The sequence below is a fragment of the Passer montanus genome, unplaced genomic scaffold (assembly GCF_014805655.1).
Source record: "Passer montanus isolate IOZ18808 unplaced genomic scaffold, ASM1480565v1 scaffold11, whole genome shotgun sequence".
Lineage (NCBI taxonomy): Eukaryota > Metazoa > Chordata > Aves > Passeriformes > Passeridae > Passer > Passer montanus.
Genome location: NW_024357613.1, coordinates 10,783,550 through 10,805,633, shown reverse-complemented (window position 1 = coordinate 10,805,633; position 22,084 = coordinate 10,783,550). Strand labels below are relative to the sequence as shown.

The 22,084-nt window shown below is 38.3% G+C and overlaps 1 protein-coding gene across 1 annotated transcript in view; it reads right to left on the bottom strand.

Moving 5' to 3' along the window:
• The window catches only part of MDN1 (midasin AAA ATPase 1), a 92,827-nt gene that overhangs the window by 51,922 nt on the left and 18,821 nt on the right, over positions 1 to 22,084 (bottom strand). Inside the window, exons 11-36 of the mRNA XM_039727789.1 lie at positions 21,234 to 21,315; positions 20,460 to 20,555; positions 19,268 to 19,380; positions 18,582 to 18,730; positions 18,421 to 18,481; positions 17,727 to 17,938; positions 16,157 to 16,260; positions 15,056 to 15,200; positions 14,319 to 14,415; positions 13,026 to 13,139; positions 12,256 to 12,403; positions 11,980 to 12,090; positions 11,016 to 11,167; positions 10,377 to 10,555; positions 9,801 to 10,009; positions 8,495 to 8,641; positions 7,321 to 7,462; positions 7,066 to 7,200; positions 6,851 to 6,989; positions 5,779 to 5,917; positions 5,557 to 5,687; positions 4,919 to 5,063; positions 3,674 to 3,803; positions 2,868 to 3,098; positions 1,971 to 2,168; positions 333 to 541 (exon numbers count right to left, since the gene is read on the bottom strand). Of these exons, the coding sequence (XP_039583723.1) occupies positions 333 to 541; positions 1,971 to 2,168; positions 2,868 to 3,098; positions 3,674 to 3,803; positions 4,919 to 5,063; positions 5,557 to 5,687; positions 5,779 to 5,917; positions 6,851 to 6,989; positions 7,066 to 7,200; positions 7,321 to 7,462; positions 8,495 to 8,641; positions 9,801 to 10,009; positions 10,377 to 10,555; positions 11,016 to 11,167; positions 11,980 to 12,090; positions 12,256 to 12,403; positions 13,026 to 13,139; positions 14,319 to 14,415; positions 15,056 to 15,200; positions 16,157 to 16,260; positions 17,727 to 17,938; positions 18,421 to 18,481; positions 18,582 to 18,730; positions 19,268 to 19,380; positions 20,460 to 20,555; positions 21,234 to 21,315 (3,718 nt within the window). The remainder of the gene's footprint in view (positions 1 to 332; positions 542 to 1,970; positions 2,169 to 2,867; positions 3,099 to 3,673; positions 3,804 to 4,918; positions 5,064 to 5,556; positions 5,688 to 5,778; positions 5,918 to 6,850; positions 6,990 to 7,065; positions 7,201 to 7,320; positions 7,463 to 8,494; positions 8,642 to 9,800; positions 10,010 to 10,376; positions 10,556 to 11,015; positions 11,168 to 11,979; positions 12,091 to 12,255; positions 12,404 to 13,025; positions 13,140 to 14,318; positions 14,416 to 15,055; positions 15,201 to 16,156; positions 16,261 to 17,726; positions 17,939 to 18,420; positions 18,482 to 18,581; positions 18,731 to 19,267; positions 19,381 to 20,459; positions 20,556 to 21,233; positions 21,316 to 22,084) is intronic.

Genomic DNA, 22,084 nt, shown 5'->3' with positions numbered 1-22,084 from the left:
ACAACAAAAAATTAAATTGCGACAGAAAAGCTAAAAAGCCTTAAAGCTGTTTTTGACTAACATTGAAGAAGCCAAGAGAAAGACAGCAAACAAGGATATGCATGGCTTCACCTGAAAAGAAGAGAAATATCTGGGAATTGGGATTCACTCACAGAAGCTTACTGCTCTGTATCCTTCCCCCTCCCATTTGGTTTTGAAACCACTCCGACCAAGAAGGAAAAACTGACATTTTAGACACAGTGCCAAAGTTAAAGAGAACTGCACTTTAAAAGTTATACAGAGCTTCTACCCTGCCATAAACACTGAGTAATGAAAATAATATTTTATTCTACCGTTTGCTCAGACAGGTTGATTCGAACAAGACAGTTCCCTGAGGCTTTTGCCAGGGCAGCAACTAGGCTGGTCTTGCCCACTCCTGGTGATCCCTCCAATAAAATAGGTTTGTTAAGCTGTAGGGCTCTTAACAGTCTCTGTGCATTCACTGCTGTAGTCCCAGCATTTAAAGCATAATCTGTCATGTTGTTCCTCTGGAGAACGGGGCCTAAAACAAAGGAAAGATAAACCAGAAAAAAATTAAAGAATGTTTATGCTGGAGGTGCTGAAAGTGTGTCTCTGAATGAGTTCACTCTGTATGTAAATTGCTGATGTCAGTACAGCAAGCAATGGAGATCCAGCTTGTATGCCATTCTCAAAGATGTGGTACATACACTTTGTTGGACCCACAGCTGCATCTCAGCCCATCTCCACATATTTATACTGAATTGTGCAAAACAAGCATATGGATGTAGGATTTATTTTGCCATGAAACCTCAATACCTTCTGGTTCATGATTTAAACTAGAGATCTATCCCCGAAAAAACATAAATGTGTTCTTGCACTTAAGTCATGTGGATCTAAACCTCAGAAGCAGTTCTTGAAAAATTGACACTGAGGGATACAATCCAGTCACGCCCCAGAATAACACATTAATCTGTTCCATACACTGCCAGTTCTGTGAAGGAACATCCCCTTAATTAAAAGTCTGCTTCTCCTTTACTGTTATTATGGCATCCAGTGGGGAGAGAGCACAGAGCTTGTCTGTCAAATTCCAGCCAGTATAGCTCCTTGGACATCACTCCCCCAAATACGTAGCACAGCAATGCTCATGTATAAAAGACATTAATCACCAATGCATTCTACACAAACTGATACCAGTTTAGTAGGAAAGAGATCCAAAGAGATTCCTTTTGTGAACTAATCAGCAGAGGGGAGCTAAGCAATTTACAACAAAGCACTACTTTGTACAATTTTATGCACGACTAACACAATCCATGAATGCCAGAAAGCTCAAATATGAACAATTAATACAACAGGAGGAACATACAGGTCCATGTGCTAAAAACTAACCAACAGAGCTAGAAAGCTCACAGTTATCAATTTTTAGTCCTGTTGTGGTATTTTAAGGATAAGAAGCAGTGTTTTACTAGTTTCATTTGCATTTTTTTTGTCCCATGAGGAACCGAAATGCAGAGATTTCATGATTTTGCCAAAATTACAGCAAATCTTTGAGAGCCTAGAACAAGGCAGGGCATTAACCTCCATTCTGTTTAGCTTTGCACCCCTGCTTCCCATGCTTTGCACAAGGGCTAGGATGAACTGCAGCTTTAGTTAGTGAAAGTTAACAGGCATTTTGAGCATGCAAAAGCAACAGAAAATTGCAACTCAGAATTTAAAAAAAGGTTTGTTACATAAAAAAAAAGTATACAAAAATTAAGCCATTAACCATTAAGAAGTAATGAAAAAAGATGTGTCTTAAACATGACTGAATTGCAATCTAGATAATTGGAGGCAGAAAAGGGATTTTTCTAAAGCTTAAGAACCAATCAATTGTTCTATGATAGTTCAGGTACCCTACTTAGATTTAGTGAATAAAAAAACTACTACAAATGTAATCACAGAATAAATGTCCACCCACTCCCACAGTCTCTTGCCTCTTGGAATAAAAAATGGGTGAATTCCCATAAAGTCGTCCATCCATACAAACTCTTTTTCCTTTGTTCTGTCATAAATCTTTAGTTCATTCTTCTGACAATCAGTCAGCTCAAAGAATTGACTCATTTTCTCATGTAAGAATGTCAGGCATTTCTTGCGAGCTAATAAAGCCGTATCAGCTGAGCAGGATGTTGTACCTGTAATTAAGAAAGTTAAATGTGCTTCAAAACAGCACTAGGCACATTTATCTGATGACAAGAAACCCTACATGTTCACACAGGTTTATGTATTATTTTACTGTTTTCAGTGCTCCCAGGACTCTTTACCATGGACAGATTGTTCTGTGAGCAACAGAACTAAGGACACCGTATTTCCAACCCCCTTTCTTCTACTGTCACAATCACCCTGATCCCATGCCATAAACACCCCCAGGCTTTCTCTTCTGGCATTTCTTGTGTCTTCCACTTCTCCTCCTCTCCCTAATCTACTATGTATCAGCTGGGCCAGCAGCCAAACACACAAAGATGCATTCTCAGCTATATGCATGGTACAGGCCTGCACAGACAGATGCTGACATGCGCAGTGGGGGATAGGGAGCATAGTATGTGCTGATGTGCTCAAGTACTGTATCAGCTCAGTAAAACCACAGGTTTTCTTTATTTGTGTGCTAGCCTTTGTAATATCATTATCCCTCTAATTTACCTCATCTTGCTCTATTACTCCAACTCTTGCTACTGAAACACAGAAAAGGGACAATGACGTGCAAATGGAAGTGAAAACGTCTCCTAGGAGAGTCCCATGCTGCCCCAAAGCATTTTGCTTGCATTTGACTAAAAATATTAATACAAATACACAGTTTCATATTCTCTGCTACCAAATGAGCACTGAAGACTTACCTGATCCTATTCCATCAATATACACCAAACACGCAGCATGGATAAAAGATATCCCTGGAGAAATGCTGAGGCGGCTGCATCCCTTGGCAGAACTTGACTCATTCTCTGCCATGACATTCATAAAATTAACCCAGGCCAAGATGTCTCTCACACTGAAAATACACTGGCGACCAAACTCTTGATTAGTCAGCCATTCAACAAAGTCCATCATGAGTTCTGCTATGTCTGCCCCTAAAAAAAAAATAATTTAAAATCAAACAAACAAAACAAAACAAAAAACACCAAATAAATTTGAGTTACAATTTTTTTGGTCACGTCTACTACACTGTTGTAAAAACATCTTCAAAGTAGGTACAGCTGTATGAGCAATGTAGATGGGTACTCTATATCCTAGAAACCGAGTAAGAGAAGAGAAAGCTCCTGCCTGAGCTGTTCTTACAGATCCTTTTCAATTCAGGTAACAAGACAGCATCAAGTGACTACCACTAACAGTGAAGCTGCTGGCAGAAAGTGAAGTACCAGTTCTTTCAACACACTATATTAAAACCAAGCTGGAACACTGAAGGGCTGGGGATAGTTCAGCTACCTGGATGGTGAAGTAAACACAGCCTTGAATTTACTTCTGGCTAGACATATAAGATACACAATGAAGGAAGAATGAAGTCCAGAATATATCACACTGTCCTCAGGGAGAAATGTAGCAGAAAAATGGTGACAGTTGTGTACATTCTGAGGAAAGGTTGGCAGCCTCCAAAATTCCTTATTTTCTTAGCAATAGTTGAGTATCAACACACAGAAATACCTACCCTTGTGGTTTACTGCACCCAGAGACAATCCTGGATGAAGATTGTGTTTCACAATCTGTATCAAATCATCACGGCCATTGCTCTGTGGACACCATATTTCTGTAAATCTGTTGCGCAGCGCAGGGGAAAGCTGCAAACAAGCAGGATGACAGAGCAATTAAAGATTCATTACAACATCTTCCCTAAAGGACAGTTAACAACAGCCTTGTAGTCACTGTACTTGTAAACAGTAAATAAAGTGAACAAGATAGATATTTCCTTCTAATTTTGACAGAGACACTTTGTAAGAAAATCTTTGAAAGAAGAAGGATTCATAAGACTTCTAGTAGTGGCATCAATGCAGGAAATGGGTGGTAAAGAAAGCTCAAAAGAATAGGGGAAAAAGCTGAGCTGGCTTGCAAACACCAAAGCTCCATTTCATTTTAGGACACCATGTATCAAACAATGGCTCCATAATCTCCCTTTGCTTACAGAGGCAAACCAGCACATGGAAATTCGCCTTCAATTACAACTTCTTTCTCGAATTCCTCTTTTCCTTGGCTGAATTGGTCAAACAATAATTAGTAGCACAAATGCAATCCAGAAATAAATCCTGTTTAAACACATGGCTTCAATGAGTGGTTCTCTACTTCAGAAACCACTTTAAATGGAGTACCCATCTTCTTTTGAGTAAAAGAGCTTCTGATTCTTTTTTATAAAACTAGCTTCCAACACTGCTTCAAAGTTGTAGGGTTTTGCTGTCTTATGGGTCTTTTAAAACATGTTTTAAATTACTTCTCAACCTCAGAAACAATTTTTTTCATTTAATGAAAAAGCTTTTTTGGGATATGATGTTTATTATTCATTAAGAAACACAAGAAGACCATCACCTTCTGAATAGCATTAGGGAGAAAAATCTGCTACGTAACTTTGTACTACCCCAGAGAGCTAGATTTACTTGCTTCACAAGTCACAGTTCCTGTACTTGAATATTCTATGTATCAAGCCCAACTAGGGTATTAAGAGGCCTGAAGCTTTCTCTGACATTTTGCTGAGTATTCATTTATAACGCCAAAGTGACAGCCCACAGAAGTGGCAGAAAAGAGATTCACCCCAATCCTCCTTTAGAGCAATGAAGCGAATGCCAGCTAGAAAGCACTGGATGCCAGAACTGGTGTGATGCATTTCTGCACTGCACCTTCAACCACTTAGTGGTCAGTATGACCAGAAGATGCACACTGTATTCCCAGATGTTTTGGCATTTACCTCTTTTTTCCCAAAGTCACCTCCTGGGTTCATGGTTGCAAGGATACGGAATTTCTTTCCTGCAACTAACAGTTCTACTTCATTCTCCTCATCATCTTGGCCACCTTTTTCAGCAAGTACCAATGTCTTTTCAGCTTCAAGAACACTAGTGAGAATGTAAAAAAAATATTACTTAAGTTTTGCTCCACACTTCAAAAGACTACTTAAAAATGAAAATAATACTAATTGGCCTGGATAAACTTTTCTTTACCCAATATAATGGGTAACAGAAAATACTAAAATGAAGGATACTGCTGCAAACAGATAATGAAGTTGAATTTATATTTTAGTTGTTCTGTGGGTTTTCTTTACACACACACACACACAAAAGAGGGGAATAACTAGAATTTGTTCCTGGGATTTTACAAGGTACATAATTTCAAGAGCTCACTGGCAGGCTGAAAACCTCAATACTGCAGATGGTAAGCCAGAGACTTTACTTTCAAGTTTTATTTGTACCATTGTCCTTGTCAGCAAGAGAGCAGCTCACCTAAGCTAGGAAACAAGAGTGCCTAAAAGAAGTCAGATTTACCCCACTCATGTTTGGATAATGAACAGACACAGTGAAGATGCTTAGTACTACCACATTTCAGACATACCTGTTAAGCCGCTCTAGTACAGAATCATCAGCTAAAGAAATCTCATCAAGGAGGAAAAAACCCTCCTCCTTCATTGCTAAAACAAGAGGTCCATCACACCACTCAAAGAGTCTAGAACCATCAGATTCCTCCTAAGAAGTGGAAAAGAAAGTGAGAAGTGGTAACTGCTACTTTTTTCTTCCATGGTCACACCATCCAAGCTATTACTGGTGTAAGACAAACCTGCTCCTTGGGCCTCTGCCTGACTGGTCGCAGCCCTCCCAGGAAGTCTGATGTCTCCATGTGCAGGTGGCAATTCACTGAGTACAGCTTCTGATTTGCTAATGCTGCAAAGATCTGACAAATAGTGGTTTTACCACACCTGCAAACAAGTAATTTAATTAAAAAGGATGAATTAAAAAAATCAGCAAAACCAAACAGCCAGTTCACTTTGGACAGGATTCATACTTTCACTGAAGAGCTATGAGGCAAAAGCCCAACGTGCAAATTTTCTCCTGCTTCTTTCCTTCAAAGAAATGTATGCAAAATGAAGCCATTTTTGGCACAACTGTTGCTGACTTGCACAAGAAGCCTTTAATTAAATTTAAATCAATAGCTGCATTGATAGATTTCTGCATGTTCAAAGTCAAGTTTATTGCCCTTGCAGATACTCAACCAGCCTAACATTTCACTGAACTGGAAATGCTACATGTCTAGACCAAGCCTAAGTCTGAGGGAATAAACTGCTGAGTACCAGTATTTCATTTACTACCCAAGTAAATTTTCCTTCTCTCTTTTCTATCATTTTTCTTTCATTCTCTTCCATAAAAATTTACTCTACAAATTTATAACTAGCACAAGAGCAGACTTGCTCTTCCATGACCTCCACTACAGCACAAGAGGTGGAGAAGTGGTAGCAAGACTATATTCAAGCTCATAAAACCTGCAAACTGAATGTGCTCTCAAAGAGAAAAATGTCACAATACCCCAAAAGCAGCCCCTCCTGTGAGGCACAGTGAGATTCTACAGGGCACCTTGTAAGCTGGGGACAGAAGTCAGTTCACTTTCATTTTACTACTGTTATATAACTTCTATGTAGTTACACAGTGAAGATAAACCCATCAAAGACCCAGGCTAAATGAGATGAATCTGCTTCCCCTCAAAAGGGAACTGTGAAAAACAGCAGCTGCAAGTCTACCATGAGACAGACTCAAATCAAAAGGTCCAGGATCAAAGCAGCACAGAAGTCCACATAATCATTTTGTCTCAGCAGCTGGTACAGCACTACCAAGAGCATCATAAAAAGTAAGGTTACCCAGTGTCTCCCACCAGCAGTACTGGTTCACCAAACTCCAGGGCTCGTCCCACCAAAATGGCAAGTCTCCTCATCCCTTGAGTCCAGACAACATGGCCAAAATCTCTGTCCATCACTGACATCCACGTGGAAGACTTAGCTGCACAACACAAAGCAATCCATCAGCTTCAGTCACATCTAGAGTTCTACCAGTGGGGTCCCTCTAGGAAACTCACCCAGCAGCTTTTTGACACTTTCCCCTGAGAAGAGAGACTCAGGATAGATTTTTTTCTTGAAGTGTTTTTCAATGACATTTTGAATAACATCCACCTCCTCCTGTTTCCTGACTCTGCCCGCCAGAAGCATAAAACCTACAAAACAGAGGAAGAGAGAAAGCAATTGCTACCTGGGTAATCAGCAACAAAAGTTTACACTTAAGAAGTGGGGACTGGAAAGCAACTCTACAGATACTCTGGGGCAGCAGAGCTCACCATCATTTGCTAGGTGCTGAAGCCAGTCATACTCCTTCTGCAGCTGCTCTGCCAACCTGTACCTCTCAGCCCAGCGGAACAGGTCCCGCAGGGTAATGAATCCGTGCTTCCCAGCAAACACCGTCGAACCTCTGCGGTAAGACTGCCACAAGAACAAAATGTGAGGTATTTTTTCATCAACCTGTCCAAATACTTCAGGCAAAGCTAATCATCCCTCTCTGCAGTGACATTGCAACAAGAAAATTTTGAATAACTAGAAAAAAAAGTCCAGTAGAGTCACTACATCTAAACACTAACTCCTTTTAGGAACCTGTCCAAATACTTCAGGCAAAGCTAATCATCCCACTCTGCAGTGACATTGCAACAAGAAAATTCTATGAAAAACTAGAAAAAAAAGAGTCCAGTAGAGTCACAACGTGTGAATACTAACTCCTTTTAGGCAGGTATTTGATGAGCACCAGGAACTAAATAATTTAGATAATGATAATTTAAAAAAAAACCAATCAACAAAAAGAAACAAACAAAAAAAAAACCAAAACAAAACAAAACCAAACCAAAAAAAAAAACAAAAAAAAAAAAACAACCAACAAAAAGAAACAAAAAAAACCAAAACAAAACAAAACCAAACCAAAAAAAAAAACAAAACAAAAAAAAACCACTAAGAATAAAATAGGTACCTGGAATAAAACAAAATCCAGCTTGTGCTGCAGTAATTGCTTTTATATACAAGGTAGTTTTAGCTACATACTAAGTGTCAAATGTCTGTTGAATATGGGAGTATCCAAACATATCCAAAATTGCTGCTGAAAAATAATACTAAATTTCACATGACCCAAAAACCTCTACAAATCCAATAGTGTGCTTTTGCTCCAGAGCACAGGGATAATTTTACACATTAAATCCCAAGGTGTCTAGTTTTTTGGTTTGTTTTTTGGGTTTTGGGTGTGTGGTTTTTTCATGCTCCTAGCTTTCTCTCAAATCTGGCATCACCTTCCCTAGTCTTAGTCTTAACCACTGAAAATTAGTATCTTGGTGGGTTCTCTCCATGGTTTAGGATTTTAAATATCCTTCAGCCAACAATACCTCCCCCTCAGAAAACATTTCTACTACTTTGCACATGACACTTTCAAGTATGTTTGCATTTCTTATAGTAAAAGAAAAAATACTCTCATACTTGCAGGTCTAACATGACTTTGACAAGCTTGCTGCAGTAAGAAGGTGGCAAACTGCATCGCTTGTGCAGGATGGTTTCCAGTTCAGCACTTGGCAGTTCATCAAAATGCAGCTCCACAAAACGATTTCTGAAGGCTCTGGACAAAACCTAAAATATGAGACCACACTACTGTTTGAATTTTTCCTTTGATATTGCTCACACACGTTCCCCTACACATCCAAAGGAAATAAGGATAGTGTTCTAGCATACAAATAAACACAGACACACCAACACTGAAACAAAGCGTAAGAGACAATCTGGATGAGGACAAAAGCTTTAAAATGGACTGGGTGTTTTAAGGGCATAGGCAGCTAAGCATTACAAAGCCACATGCTCACTCTCCCTACAATGGGAGTATTGGAAGAGAAAAAGTGATAAAACTAGTAGGCTGAGACAGCTTCATAGGTAAAGCAAAAGGTGCACGTGCAAGCAAAGCAAAATTAGCAATTCATTCATCTCTTCACATCAATAGGCAGGTATTCAACCATCTCCAGGAAGTAAGGGCTTCATCACACACCAGTTACTTAGGGAAACAAACACTTAACTCCCCTTCTTCCTCCCTCTCCCCCCAGTTCTGACTGCTGAGCACAGTGTCATACGACATGGAACATCCCTTTGGGCAGCTGGGGTCAGCTGTCCCAGCTGTGTCCCCTCACAGCTTCTTGTGCACTCCCCACCTACTGCACAACTACATGGGCAGTGTGAGAAGCACAGAAGGCCTTCAATCTGTGCAAGCTTTGTCCAGCTGTGCACTCCCCACCTACTGCACAACTACATGGGGCAGTGTGAGAAGCACAGAAGGCCGTCAATCTGTGCAAGCTTTATCCAGTAATAATTAAGACACCCCTGTGCTATCAACACTGTTTTGATCACAAATCCAAAGCACAGCCCATACCAGTCACTATAAAGAAAATTACCTATTCCAGACAAAAGCCAGTACAAAATGGACTTCTACAGCCTAAGTAGAACCTCTTTCCCAGTGCTCTTGGATAAGAAATGCTGATTCAAGTATAATATATGTGCACTCCAATTAACTAAATCACTTAAATCTCAAGTACCTAAAATTAATTAGAAATTCTGTATCCATGACACAAGCAACTCACTAAACAGAGCCCAGCTGTACTGACAGTCCAGAGCCACCTCAACTCTCTTCCTCTTGAGAGATTCATGATGCTACACATCAAAACATTTTCACATCACACTTTATATATGAGAGAGATGAACTCCCTAAAGTCTTAGCTATCCAAAAGGAACAGATCATACAGACCTTTCTGCCACCATAGAGACCTGGAGGGTTCTGTGTGGCAAACAGCATGAAGCGAGGGTGAGCTTTGACAACCTCCTGAGTCTCAGTAATGAACAGCTCTCTGTTATCATCCAACAAGCGGTTGAGAGCCTCCAGAACATCAGTGGGAGCCAAATTCAACTCATCTAGAACGATCCAGTAGCCCTTTCTCATTGCATCTATGAGAATGCCTTGGGGGGAACACAAAAATGCCTAGTTAAAAATCTTATAAAGCAAATCTAACAGAAGCATCCACTCAGATACTTTCAGCAACCCATTTCATTCAGGATGAACACTGATCCAGAGAAGGAAGCAACAGCATTGTTTAAATTGTTGGCTTATCATCTTTAGGTTCCATGGGACAAGCATGATGAGACACTCATGAACTTTTCAGAATTCTTTGAAAAGTACACAATTATCATTAAAGTGCAACTACTAACTTTATGACAGGTCATCTCTGCATTGTAATAAACCAGACAAGATAATCAGAAACGGGAAAAAAAACCCAGGCACCGAAATGAGACAGGAATTTGGAGTATACAGAACATGCTCACTTACCTTCCTTAAATACCAACTTTCCAGAGGCATCTGATGTGTAACAGCCAATATATTCTTGGATATCAGTATGTTCATGGTTGTTAATCCTTACACAGTGATTCCCAGTAGCAGCAGCCAACCAGCGAATTAAACTGGTTTTACCAACAGAGGTCTCTCCTTGAATCAGTATTGGATGAGTCCTAAAAGCCATGACCAAAATAGTGGGCTAGAAGCATGAGCCATGACTTTCCCACACACAAGATGTGAACATTGTTAAATCACACTATCAAAACACCACCACTTAACTCCATTGGGGTACCCAAGATCACACATAACAAGGAAATACAAATATCTTTATTCCCAGGTGCTAACAGCTACCCATGAAGCTTTTCATGGCAGTGTGAAATAAGCAGGTTATTCTAACTGCAAGTTTCTAAATCAGAATTTAAATAAAAATGGGTATGGCAGTAAGATGGTTTAAGGAAACAAGAAACACATGTATAAATTTCAAGTCACTCTATAATGAAAAGTTAACTGTAAAGTAGAAGGAAAATAGACATCATTCATTCAAACAATAAAGATTAGAGGGATATCAGCAACTCAAGGCCTAAACAAACATATTTACCTTAATTTTTTAAATTAAGAATTTAAAACACTTACCCTGCAGACACAACCCTGACAATGTCTTTCAGATTAAGCTTAACTGAAGGAGTGAGCACATAACTCTCATCTACTGCAGGTTCTTTGTCCCCAGCTGAAATCCAGTACCCTTCTATAAGTACAAAACTCCCTCCTTTAGGTTTTGGTATTTGCTAAGGAGACATGACAGAAATAACATATTATACAGATGGGTTTCAATTTGCTAATGAAACCGCTACTGCTACACCACTGCCACATATTCTCTAAAGTAATTTTAAATTAATCCCTGAGCACTCCTGCAGTAAACACTGTCCCTGGTTACAGAATTCAAATTAGAGGAAAAACCTGACCAGATTATTTCAGGGTCATGAAACAGGAATATTTGCCAGTGGCATGAAGATAAAAAAGTCTCAAGAGTCTTAGCACTGAATTTTGAAGGGCACTTACAAGCAGGAACTTTGCTTTAATATTTTTATATATTTATACATATTTGCCAGCATAAAAGGGTTTATTTTGAAACAAATACCCATCTCTTTAGCTGACTTCCCCACCCCCCATGCAAACTCCTGCTGGGTTCCCAGCACTAGTGACATTCTTCCTTTCCCATAAGAGACAAAGCACAGATGCCTCCTCATATCCTTATGTTCTACATTCAGAGCCTAAAAATATAAAGCCTGAGAAAGCTCCTCCAAAGTCTGCAAAGCTTTACAGCTGGAGCCGCTGCATTGAGCTGCCCACACTCCACAGTGCTTTAGTTATTCAGGCTTCCGTATTTTTTCAAATTAACAAATAAACCAGCTAACATATCAACATTCAAGCAAAGTAAAAAACTACAAAAGAATGGCATTAATTTTTTCCACTTCTTAACTTTGTAGAATGAAAAACAGAACTGCAAGAATGAAATGCAGAGTTAAAAACGAGGGAAGACAACTCAAAATAAATTCTACTTTAAATAAGACAGCTCTTCATAATCTTAGTCGCCTACCTGCTTGAGAAGGCTTTTGATGTTGCCAGAGATTATATGCTGGCATATTAGCTTTTGAACCAGTGGGTGGGAACTTCTGTCAAGCTGGGTCAGGAAACTCAAACAGAAGCCCTAAGAAGAAAAGTTATTTTCAATGAGAAACATGAAAAATAAGGAAAAAACATACAGATTAAAGAACCATTTCTGTTCAATACTGAACTTGGAGAAGATTATCCTTTACCCAAACAACCTCTGTAGTGAATACACACTGAAACAAATGGCAGCCCAGGTAATCACCTCATACAGGGAGCGTGCTATGCTGCCACATGGGTTAGATGCTGCGAATCTCAACGCCCTGCACAGGGTACGAAGACTGTAGTGAGGTCTGTGGCCAGTTCCATCCACCAACTTTGTTTCTGCTTCCTTTCTCACAGACAAATAAAAGCTGCAAAAATAAAGTCACATAGAGCTGTTACTGATCAGACCATTGCTTCAAGGAATCAAACCTCAAGTGCAAACACTTCAGTTTATTCCCAACTGTTACTTTTCTCAAAAGCTCCAGGTTATGAAAGCCATGCCAAGCTCTGCCATCTGTACAGTCACTGAAGCACAGCAACAGAGTATTTTTAGAGACATATTTTTGACAGAACTCGATGTACAGAGAGTGATTATAAACTCCAACTATTCTAAACATGAGATAGTTCACCTTACACTAGGGGAAAGACAGGTAACTCTAGACAAACACAAGACTTTCTTCAGAATCATCTACAGAAGCAAACCATTGTAGTCTCTCAGACGTGAAAGAGGACTGAAACAACAATGCTATTTAACTGGTGCCACCAAGAAAACAATTCTGAATTAAAAAAAAAAAAATCTCCTTCCCACAAATACAGAAACCTGCAGAATTAATAAGACAGATGTCTATACTCTTCCATTTTCTACAGCTATGCCAACTGCTTCACGGGGATCATTGTAGTGTTTCCCAAAGCAGTCTAACCACAGACTACTGTCACATACTTTTTGTGACTTATTTCTTCAAGAATTTTAAAAGATTACAGTCAACTTACTTCACAATTCCTTGTAATGTATTTTTGTTTACATTCAAGCTTCTCAGATAATCCATTATAAGAATTTGCAAGTCTCCTTCATTTCTCAATTCTTCTACATAAAGTTCAGTAAACCTGCATGAATCAAATCAATCTGTAACACTTAAGGCATCTGACCATATTGAAAAATCATGTCATATATAAATCTCATGGCATATAACATTTTAAATTTTTAAGTAACAGAAAAGTAACATTGGTAAAGCTGCAGACCTACAGATTTCCAAACCTACAGACTGAGCAGTTGAAAAAGAAGGTATTACTAATACTTTCAAGTAATTTATTTGAATTAGTTTAACATCTTACACTGATAGTGAACTGTGTGACTTAAATTACAATTTTTAAAAATTTGCAATAGATACTCAATATTACAGCCTAAACAATTAAGTACTGACACAGCAGTAGGTATTTCTGACAAATAGAAACATAAATTCATTTAAACTTAGCACGTTATGCTGATGCTGAAGTCTCTTTTCTTCTGTATTACACTCATTTTCTTTCCTTTCCTTTCACTATTCTGCAAGAGAGCCAATAGCAATAAAACCTTGCTTTGCCACTAATAACTACAAATTACCAGTTACACATAGCTGGTGCATCTCTAGAGTCTTGCCCAGTGTTTATGAATCTGGGAAGGGACTACACATGCAACTTTTGGCACTCATGAGGGAAACTGCATCAAGGAGGAGATATATAATAGGTAATGGTACTGAAGTATGGATTTGCCGCAATTCCAATTGCCTTGCCACAGCTTACATGCATTGAGACCACACATCAAATATTTTGAGTATCACACATCTGTGCCACCATGCAAACTACCTTGCTTTTGAGTGAACAAGACTGGACATGCAGCTTTTTGCAAGGATCATCAACTCTTCTAAGTCAACAGAAAGACTGCTAAACTGACACTAAGCACATACCTGTCTTTATTACTCTCACAAGGAACATAAGCTGCTGCAGTAGCATTCCCAGGTTCTGACAGCTTAAATGTGAGGAATAATCATTTCCTGCTCCCAATGACAACACTCTACACTACTGATAGACCATTTGCTCATGGCTCTGCTACTTCACCAAAGTATTTTGCTGACACTATTTCATGAAAAACCTTCACTATACATCTCTTACAGGCAGTAAATCTGAGTTCATACTTGCATCCTCAGGCTTCAGATAAAGCACTCTTGACCAGTGGGTCAACTCCTGAAACTAATTAAACTCTGAAAAAGACAGTGACTATTTTATCTCAGAATCATTATTTCCTACCTGTTTCTTATTCCTAGAGGAAGATTTCTCTTTCCAACATCTGTAGCTGGATTCATGCACGCAAACAAGCGAAAATCAGGGTGACGGACAAGAGGCTCTAAAGCAAAACAGAAATAAAAGACAAAGTCCATGATAAACACAGGATATTTATACGTTAAATACAGTGTATTTGATCTAATGCAACTTTCTATTGCTGCACTACTACATTTCCTTAAAAATGCCAGCATCAAGAATTTTCAGAGAATAGTCCTGTGTGATTTTAAGTACCTGCATCTTCTCAACAGCCACAGGCATGTAAAACCCTGAACTTTTTTGTGTGTAGTAATATGTTGAAACAACACAAAACATTTCAAAAATTATGTCAGCCCTAAACTTGGAACTCCTTTTGTCTCTTTCAGAACAATAGCCAGTGTTTCGCTCAGCCAGGTAGAAAATCCAGCCTGGGATGTGCACACAACATTTGCCTCTATCTGCAGCTCTTGAGAGCAGCATTCAGCAGCTGCATTTTTTTATCTTTACATCTGTAAAAGCAGTTAACTTACACAGCAGTGCCCATAGTGCTGTTGAGAACACACCAGTGTTTTGGACCTCTTGCAAACAGGTATGAAATCTACTAAGAACACATTGCCCTCTTGTGCACACATTCATTTTAATGGTAAATGATCTCAACTTATTTTGAGCTACATAGGATAGGTAACTCAGTTGAATACCAAGATAAGCAAGCATAGAAATAGTACCTGTGTCTCCTCTGTCTAATAACACCAGTGATCCAGATGATCCTTCCAATAAACCACTCAGGCACTCCAAAGTCTCTGCTGCAGCCAAGTTAATCTCATCCAATAAAACCCATTCTCCTTTTTTTACTGCTTGTGCCAGAGTACCCTGAAAGCAAGATCAATTTGTTAATCATGTTGCCAGAAATGAAGTGTCAACTGAAGCACTGAGATACTGGAATTACTTGTGTGCAATCTACAGATTGATTAGACAAATGGCAACTCCAGACCTTTACAGCAGCAGCAGTTTTACTGCTCTCTCAATAACAGCAGTCATTTTGTCAGCCACAGAAGACACACAGTTATACCATTGTATGAGTTACCAGTTAGATTGGCTCAAATACAACAGATTGAAGATCCCTTACTGGTGCAATCTAGTACTGTGGTGCATATGCATCACTTACACCACATGAGAATAAAGTTAATCCAAAGAAATCCAAAAACACAAGCAGTATCATGCTCCTAAGGAATCTGTACCCTATTAATTAAAACTGTACTTAAGTCAGAGGTTCGCCAACTACTCACAAATACATCTTTTATAGAGGACTGGTCAACATCTCACCCACTTCACATGAAATTTGAGAGAATATATTTAAACAAACATGAAAAAATCTCATGGTTTCTCATAATCACACTTAATGTCATCAAAACATATTACAAGTTTGAAACATTAAGAAAAATCACTTCTAGATAAACAGCACAGATTCTTAACATTAAATCCTTCACAGGAATCCCTAGAAGCAAGATCTACTGTAGACTGATCAGGACGTTTTTTCTCATTTCCTAGAGTGAAAAAGAAGATATGACATACTGATATTTTTATCATATCTGTCCTAATTCCTGTTATACAGCACAGAATTAATGTGCTACCACAAACCAGTCTCCACTGCCCATCTCACCACTGCTTCCTTGAATCTGCACACTTTGATTTCACAGTTATCATGGCACACGTTTTACTTCACAGCAAGGTTCTTGCCATGAAACAACTTATATAACACTGATTGCAAAGTCTTTTAAATGCTTCTCCTTATTCCTCCTAGCATCAAAATGCAAATATCTAAATACCTCAACAAATGCAAAGAGAAGGGCATTTTCTGTCATTTTCATCTGTTGATGAGCATGATTCAGTTTAAGACCAAATGCCTCCCACTTTTCCTTCAATGGTAAGCCTGCAAGAAAAAGAAATTTAAGTTTGCACCATCAGGACAATAGCACAAAAAATGTCTGACAACAGTAGTTTAATCAATTTGTTTCAAGCAGAGAGATACAAAAGTAAGCTTGAGCCACAAAAAATCTCAAGTCCAGCAGAGGTTTGTGGTTTGACACACCACAAATTTAAAAAATAATTTAATCTTGTTGTTTTGATTTTGTGAATGTGTGTTTCTTTGTTTTTTAAATGTAACTGTACTCTTATGTCAATAGTGCTCAGATAATTTGCTATTCATTCCCAGATGAGGAAAGAATACTTATATTGCACTTTGTTCCAGCATGACTGCTACCACTGTCGAACTTCCAGAGACAGAAAGAGACGTGTAAAAAAATAAAACTAAATTTCTAACCCTTATGACAAAACAGATTAACAATGAACACTTCAGTATCAATAATTAACACACTATTGTTTATCAGATACAACAATATTTACTGTAGCACTGATTTCAGTTATTTGTTAAAATCACTACCTGAGCTACATAGAACATCAAAATTCCTTAGGAAACTTTGCAAGGTACAGATTTCAGCATTCTCTTTATTTTAGGATTGTCAATTCTTGCAATAAATGCAAGAACTCTTTAGACTCTCTTTTTTTTTTTTTTACATTTGTGGGCATTTATTTTAGTCTCTGCATATTCAGAAGAGCCAATTAAAAAGAAGAGTGGAGATAAAGTTCATAATTACTTTCATTTAGCCCAAACAGAATGAAAGCTACAACTTCACTTGTTCTGCTGGTCTAGAACCATCAACAATTCCATGCAAGGCAAAGTATCAATATCGCCTCAGCCCCCAAATGGGTTGTGAAGTACAAAACATGAAAGACTTACTTGGAGACAACACCACACTGGAACAAAATAAAGCACTAGGCAAGTCAGCATCACTAACAGAGGAACCAAGGCAAAAGCAAGATCTTAAAAATAACTCCTTCCCTAAAATAGTTATTACTTTGGGTTTGGTTCTGTTATTGTTGTTTTTTCTAAAAAGGACATGTTTGTGACACACAGACAAGTTCCAGGGCTGAAAGTATGAATGCAGTCACATAGAAGATTGACACACAAACAACCAGGACTGCTCACCTGCATAGCAAACAAGTACCGAGTGAAGACTAAATGTCAAGGGTACCACAGGACAGACAATCTCCACACTCTCAGACATAGCTAACAGCAGAGACGAGTTAGAAAAAGGAGAAGAAAAAATAAAACCCAACCATTGTTCTAACAGTGTTCTAACCCAACTAGTGTTCTGAATGTCCTGTTGCAATGTTGACACTGCATTTCTCAAAACCAGAAAAAAAAGATATAATATACAGGGAGGAAAAAAACCCAAACTCAAACAAACCCAAATTAAAAGAACAGAAGTCACCAGTATTTAACTACCCTGTGCATGGTTTAGCACTAATGTGTGTTTGATCCATCTGAAGTCTTACCAGATGCATTTTCTTTTACTTCTTTATTAAGAGCAGATTTATGAATATGCTGCATTAGTTTTAGCAGATCATGCCAACGTTTCTGCCTATAGCAAGTCTGAATGTGTCCCAAGAATGTTTGATTTTTCTTCCTAGAGAATGTCTGAGAGAAGAGTTCTTCAAAAGACTCTCGCAGAGGGAGCCAGATCAGCTTGTTATCCACAGGCTTGTAACTGAAGAGAAGAAAAAGAGTAATACTTATGTGAGACAGAGTCACCTGTGAACTTAAGAAAACAAGCCCAAAACCAGTTACTTGAAACAACAATAAGTTGCATGGATGAACCCTTGTTTCTGAAGATTTTTAGTCAACTAACAAACTAAATAGAATTGCACATATTTTAATGTACCCTGAGGCAATTTTGTAAAGACAGAACACCCTGATAAGCAAAATATTTGTAATATTACCAATCTGTCCAGTGAATATTACATCAGATTTATATCGAACAGCTTAGCCATTTTTAAAGACATTGGGCTGTGTTTTTGAATGACCTCATCACACACAGCTCTGCACACAATTCAGTGAAACTGCTCTGCTCTTCAGCAAGAACAATAAGGTTTCTGCATGCAAACATGTTTACTAAGACATTTATCTTACTAGGTAACAGATACTGCCCATTTGTTCTGCAGAACAGAAAAGCAGTGGTCAGTGACTCACCCCCCTAAGAGATCTGCCGTGTCACTTTGTTGGTTCATGTTGACAACCCTCAAACGGTGTCCTTGAAACAGAGATGAAAAGCACCATCAACTTGTGGGTTTGTTCATTTGTTGGTTTTCAAATCATCTTCATGCAAGTTACAATTTTCACACATTATTTACCTGTAATATGAGCTAGGTACTGGACTGCTGAGGTTTTGCCAGTTCCTGTTTCACCAACCAAGAGCACAGGCTCCCCTTTGACAACACACACTGCAAGCTGTTCAATCAGTACTGCAGATGGCCGTGTGGCAGCAAAGGTGTGTTTTGCCCTGGAGAAAAAAAACAAGTTACTCAAACTAAGATTTATCAAGGAGCTCATTCCAATTTTACCTTTATTGTTTTTTTTTAGTGGAGTGGTTTGATTTAGGATTTTTTTTAATATGGGTCTGAAAAGAAATAGCTCTAAGATACCTTTCTAAAATACTAATTTTTTTCAAGATACAACCTAAAAATTCAGGGTTTCCAAATAACTTTCTGGCCAATAGAGTTACCAACACATACAAAAATCTCCCTCTACCAAGGTAGAGCCATCAAAATCTTTTTATAACAGCTGTGGATCTACACTTTTGAAGACACTCTAGTTCAAAGAAGCTGAAAATCTCCATGCTTTGGCTGCCAGAAGCATGACGCAGACACTCTTAAAAATACACAAGGTAAAACTTAGATAGCAAGGAAAAGAGCTCTCACATTCCTTTCATTAGAATGAGAATACCCAATCCGCATTTTCCTTAAACCCTCTGACCTGCAGTCCATTCTATTCCACCAAAAAATATTTCAATTCACATGGAAGCTACAGGATATTCTACCTTTGTACAGTGAGAGCCTGGATCTGCTTCTTCACAAGATTCACTCTTCCTACAGAGACTTCTTGTTCCCGTATTGAAATTTCCGGTTTGTAGAGTTCACAGAAGAACTCCACCTGTGAAAAAAGCATCAGCATTTCCAATACTAATGTTGCTTACATCATAGTAAGAACACCCACACCATGCTACCAGCATTATTTTGCAGCAAGTTAATTTTTTTCTGTATTTTGGAGGTTTTACATAATCACCACCTAAAATAGTGAAGGACCTCAAGTGTTTTTATCTGTACAAACAACTTTCAACTTAATAACTTGGTAATAGTCTTTGCCACTGTATTTCTACTTCATCTACTTCCACAGTAGTTCAACTACAGAAACTTGAACAGTTATTTTAACAATAAACAATCTCCCTTTAAAAAACCCTCTGTGTGAGTAAGGATATTTTGCCCCTTGCAGGGAATAATACATTCCTGTAAGGAAATAGTGCAAAGAAGGACAAAGAGAAAAACCCACAGAAGTCTCAGGGATCCATTTGTCAACTTAAAGTAACAATAGCGGATATTTGCTGTGCAGACTTCTACATTCAGAAACAGTTGACAAAGAAGTGGTTTTAATTCTGTCATTTACAGAGCTCCAGAGAGGCAGCTGATTTTGCAATCAGTGAGTACAGAACAAGTACCACTAAAGATCATGTTTCTCTCTGATCTCTCTGTTAGAGTGATTAACATTCACTGTGATTTCCAGAGAGGCAGCTGATTTTGCAATCAGTGAGTACAGAACAAGTACCAGTAAAGATCATGTTTCTCTCTGATCTCTGGTTAGAGTGATTAACATTCACTGTGAACCACCTAAGAAAAAACACATTCTTTGCTACCCTGTCCATCTAGTGGTATCATGTGCTTAGGCAGCTGTGCTGCTCCACCTGTGAAATCCTTCTTTTGCATCATGAGGTCATTTGCTCTAAAACAGGTTGCCTGGAACCTTCCAAGAAAAAAGAAATGCAGCTGAATATAAAATAGGAGAAAAGCAGACCCTGGGATGGAACAGAAAGCAAAAAAAAAAAACTGTTTGGGAAAGAGAGGTGGACATAATTTTAAATGACAAAAAATAGCGCAACATGTTTCAATTAATCATAAAAAAAATGCAAGCTATAGAATACTAACAGTAAAGATCATGTTAATTATAGCTCACCATACCTTTTTTTTTGAAATGTTTAAGTAACTTCCAATAACTTTTGCCATTTTCTGTCTGCTGCCTTGGTTGGACAACATGGCTGTGAAACAGTCCAATGCCTGTCAACGGGAAAACCAACTTGAAAACTAATTTTGTATGATTTTATCTGACAAAGCACCATCTTAATCTAAAGGAACCCAAATTCAATTCAACCATTGTAAATAAACCTATTTCACTGTCCTCTGATTAAGTCAAACAAAGTTCAAACAGATGCAATAAGAACTTCTAAACTCTGTAATGTAGTGGGCTTACATCAAAATAAAAACTTTTTCAATGCCCAGCCACAAGAGCTGTTTTTAGATGTATGGACCAAAATGAAGGCAGAAGTAACATTAAAAGATCTCACATCTCAAAACTGCCTGTGATGGATGCACACCCAAAAAGTCTTCAACCTATACCGTAAGCTGATGAAGAGTAAGTAGAAAAGTAGCCCCATATTACAAGAAAAAGAAAGGTCTCCACCACATGCAATCCCAACTTTTATCAGTTACAATTATTTTGTACCATGCAGTTTGTAAGATAGCAGGAAATTCTTTTAGCACATTACTGCAAAAAACGTTCCTAGTAGCAACAAAAGCTTCTGATCAGAGAGATCACAAACATTCCAACTACAGTCCAATTGCTTCAAAAAAAACCCAAACAAATTCCCATCTCACATTCCCAAAGAGAGCATTTTGTGAGACATGGCTGGAATTTGGGATCAATTGGAACAATTTCTGCATCAAGTCTTACCGCACCTCCTGAAAAATATTCACTGCTGTGGTTGAAGAATTACTGTCAAAGTTGCAAGCAATCCTGCTGCACCAATTCAGTAGGTCTCTAAAAAGAAAAACCAAAAAGATTTGGTACAAACATGCCAAAATGCACAGCACTGTCTTTCATGTTCAGCTTAGGTCACAACATCATCTTGTGGCACTTGAACATGTAGTTGTTGTGCAAGTTGTACATGGGAAGGCACAAAGGACGATAATCCTGAGGAGCAGCTGAGCACAGACCAACATTGCTTATAAATAAATACATACTCCCATTAAATCATAACTGTAACTGTAAAACTCAAAGGTATTAAAGAACCCAGAAAGGTATAAACCACCCATTCTTTTCAAGACACTGATTCCTTACGAACAACAAGATCTTCCAAAAGGCAAGAAAAGGAAATTTGGTTCCAGAAAAAACTGATGTTCTTATTATGCTCCACAAAAATATCAGGTACTACCCACACCTAGCATTTACTAATTAATTCACAAAGCACTACTGGTTACAGAAATTCCAGATGAGTAGAACTGACATTTGGTAGGAGAGGAAGAAATAATTCAGCACCAAACTACATTTCATCACAGAATTTCTGAAATTAACAGTGCATTACAGATACAGTTATCTTCAGTCACCTTAAGTTATAATGTTGAGTGCTCAGCATGAAATAATCTAGATAGTATAATCAGTTACTGAAAATTTTATCTTCTAGCTACTGAGAGAACATTATACAGCGCCTTCCAGTTCTTAACTAGTACTGATATCTTGTGTTAACAATAATTAAGAATAAATTCATATGGCCTGATGCCAACAAAGCGCTGCATATGACAGAACCCAC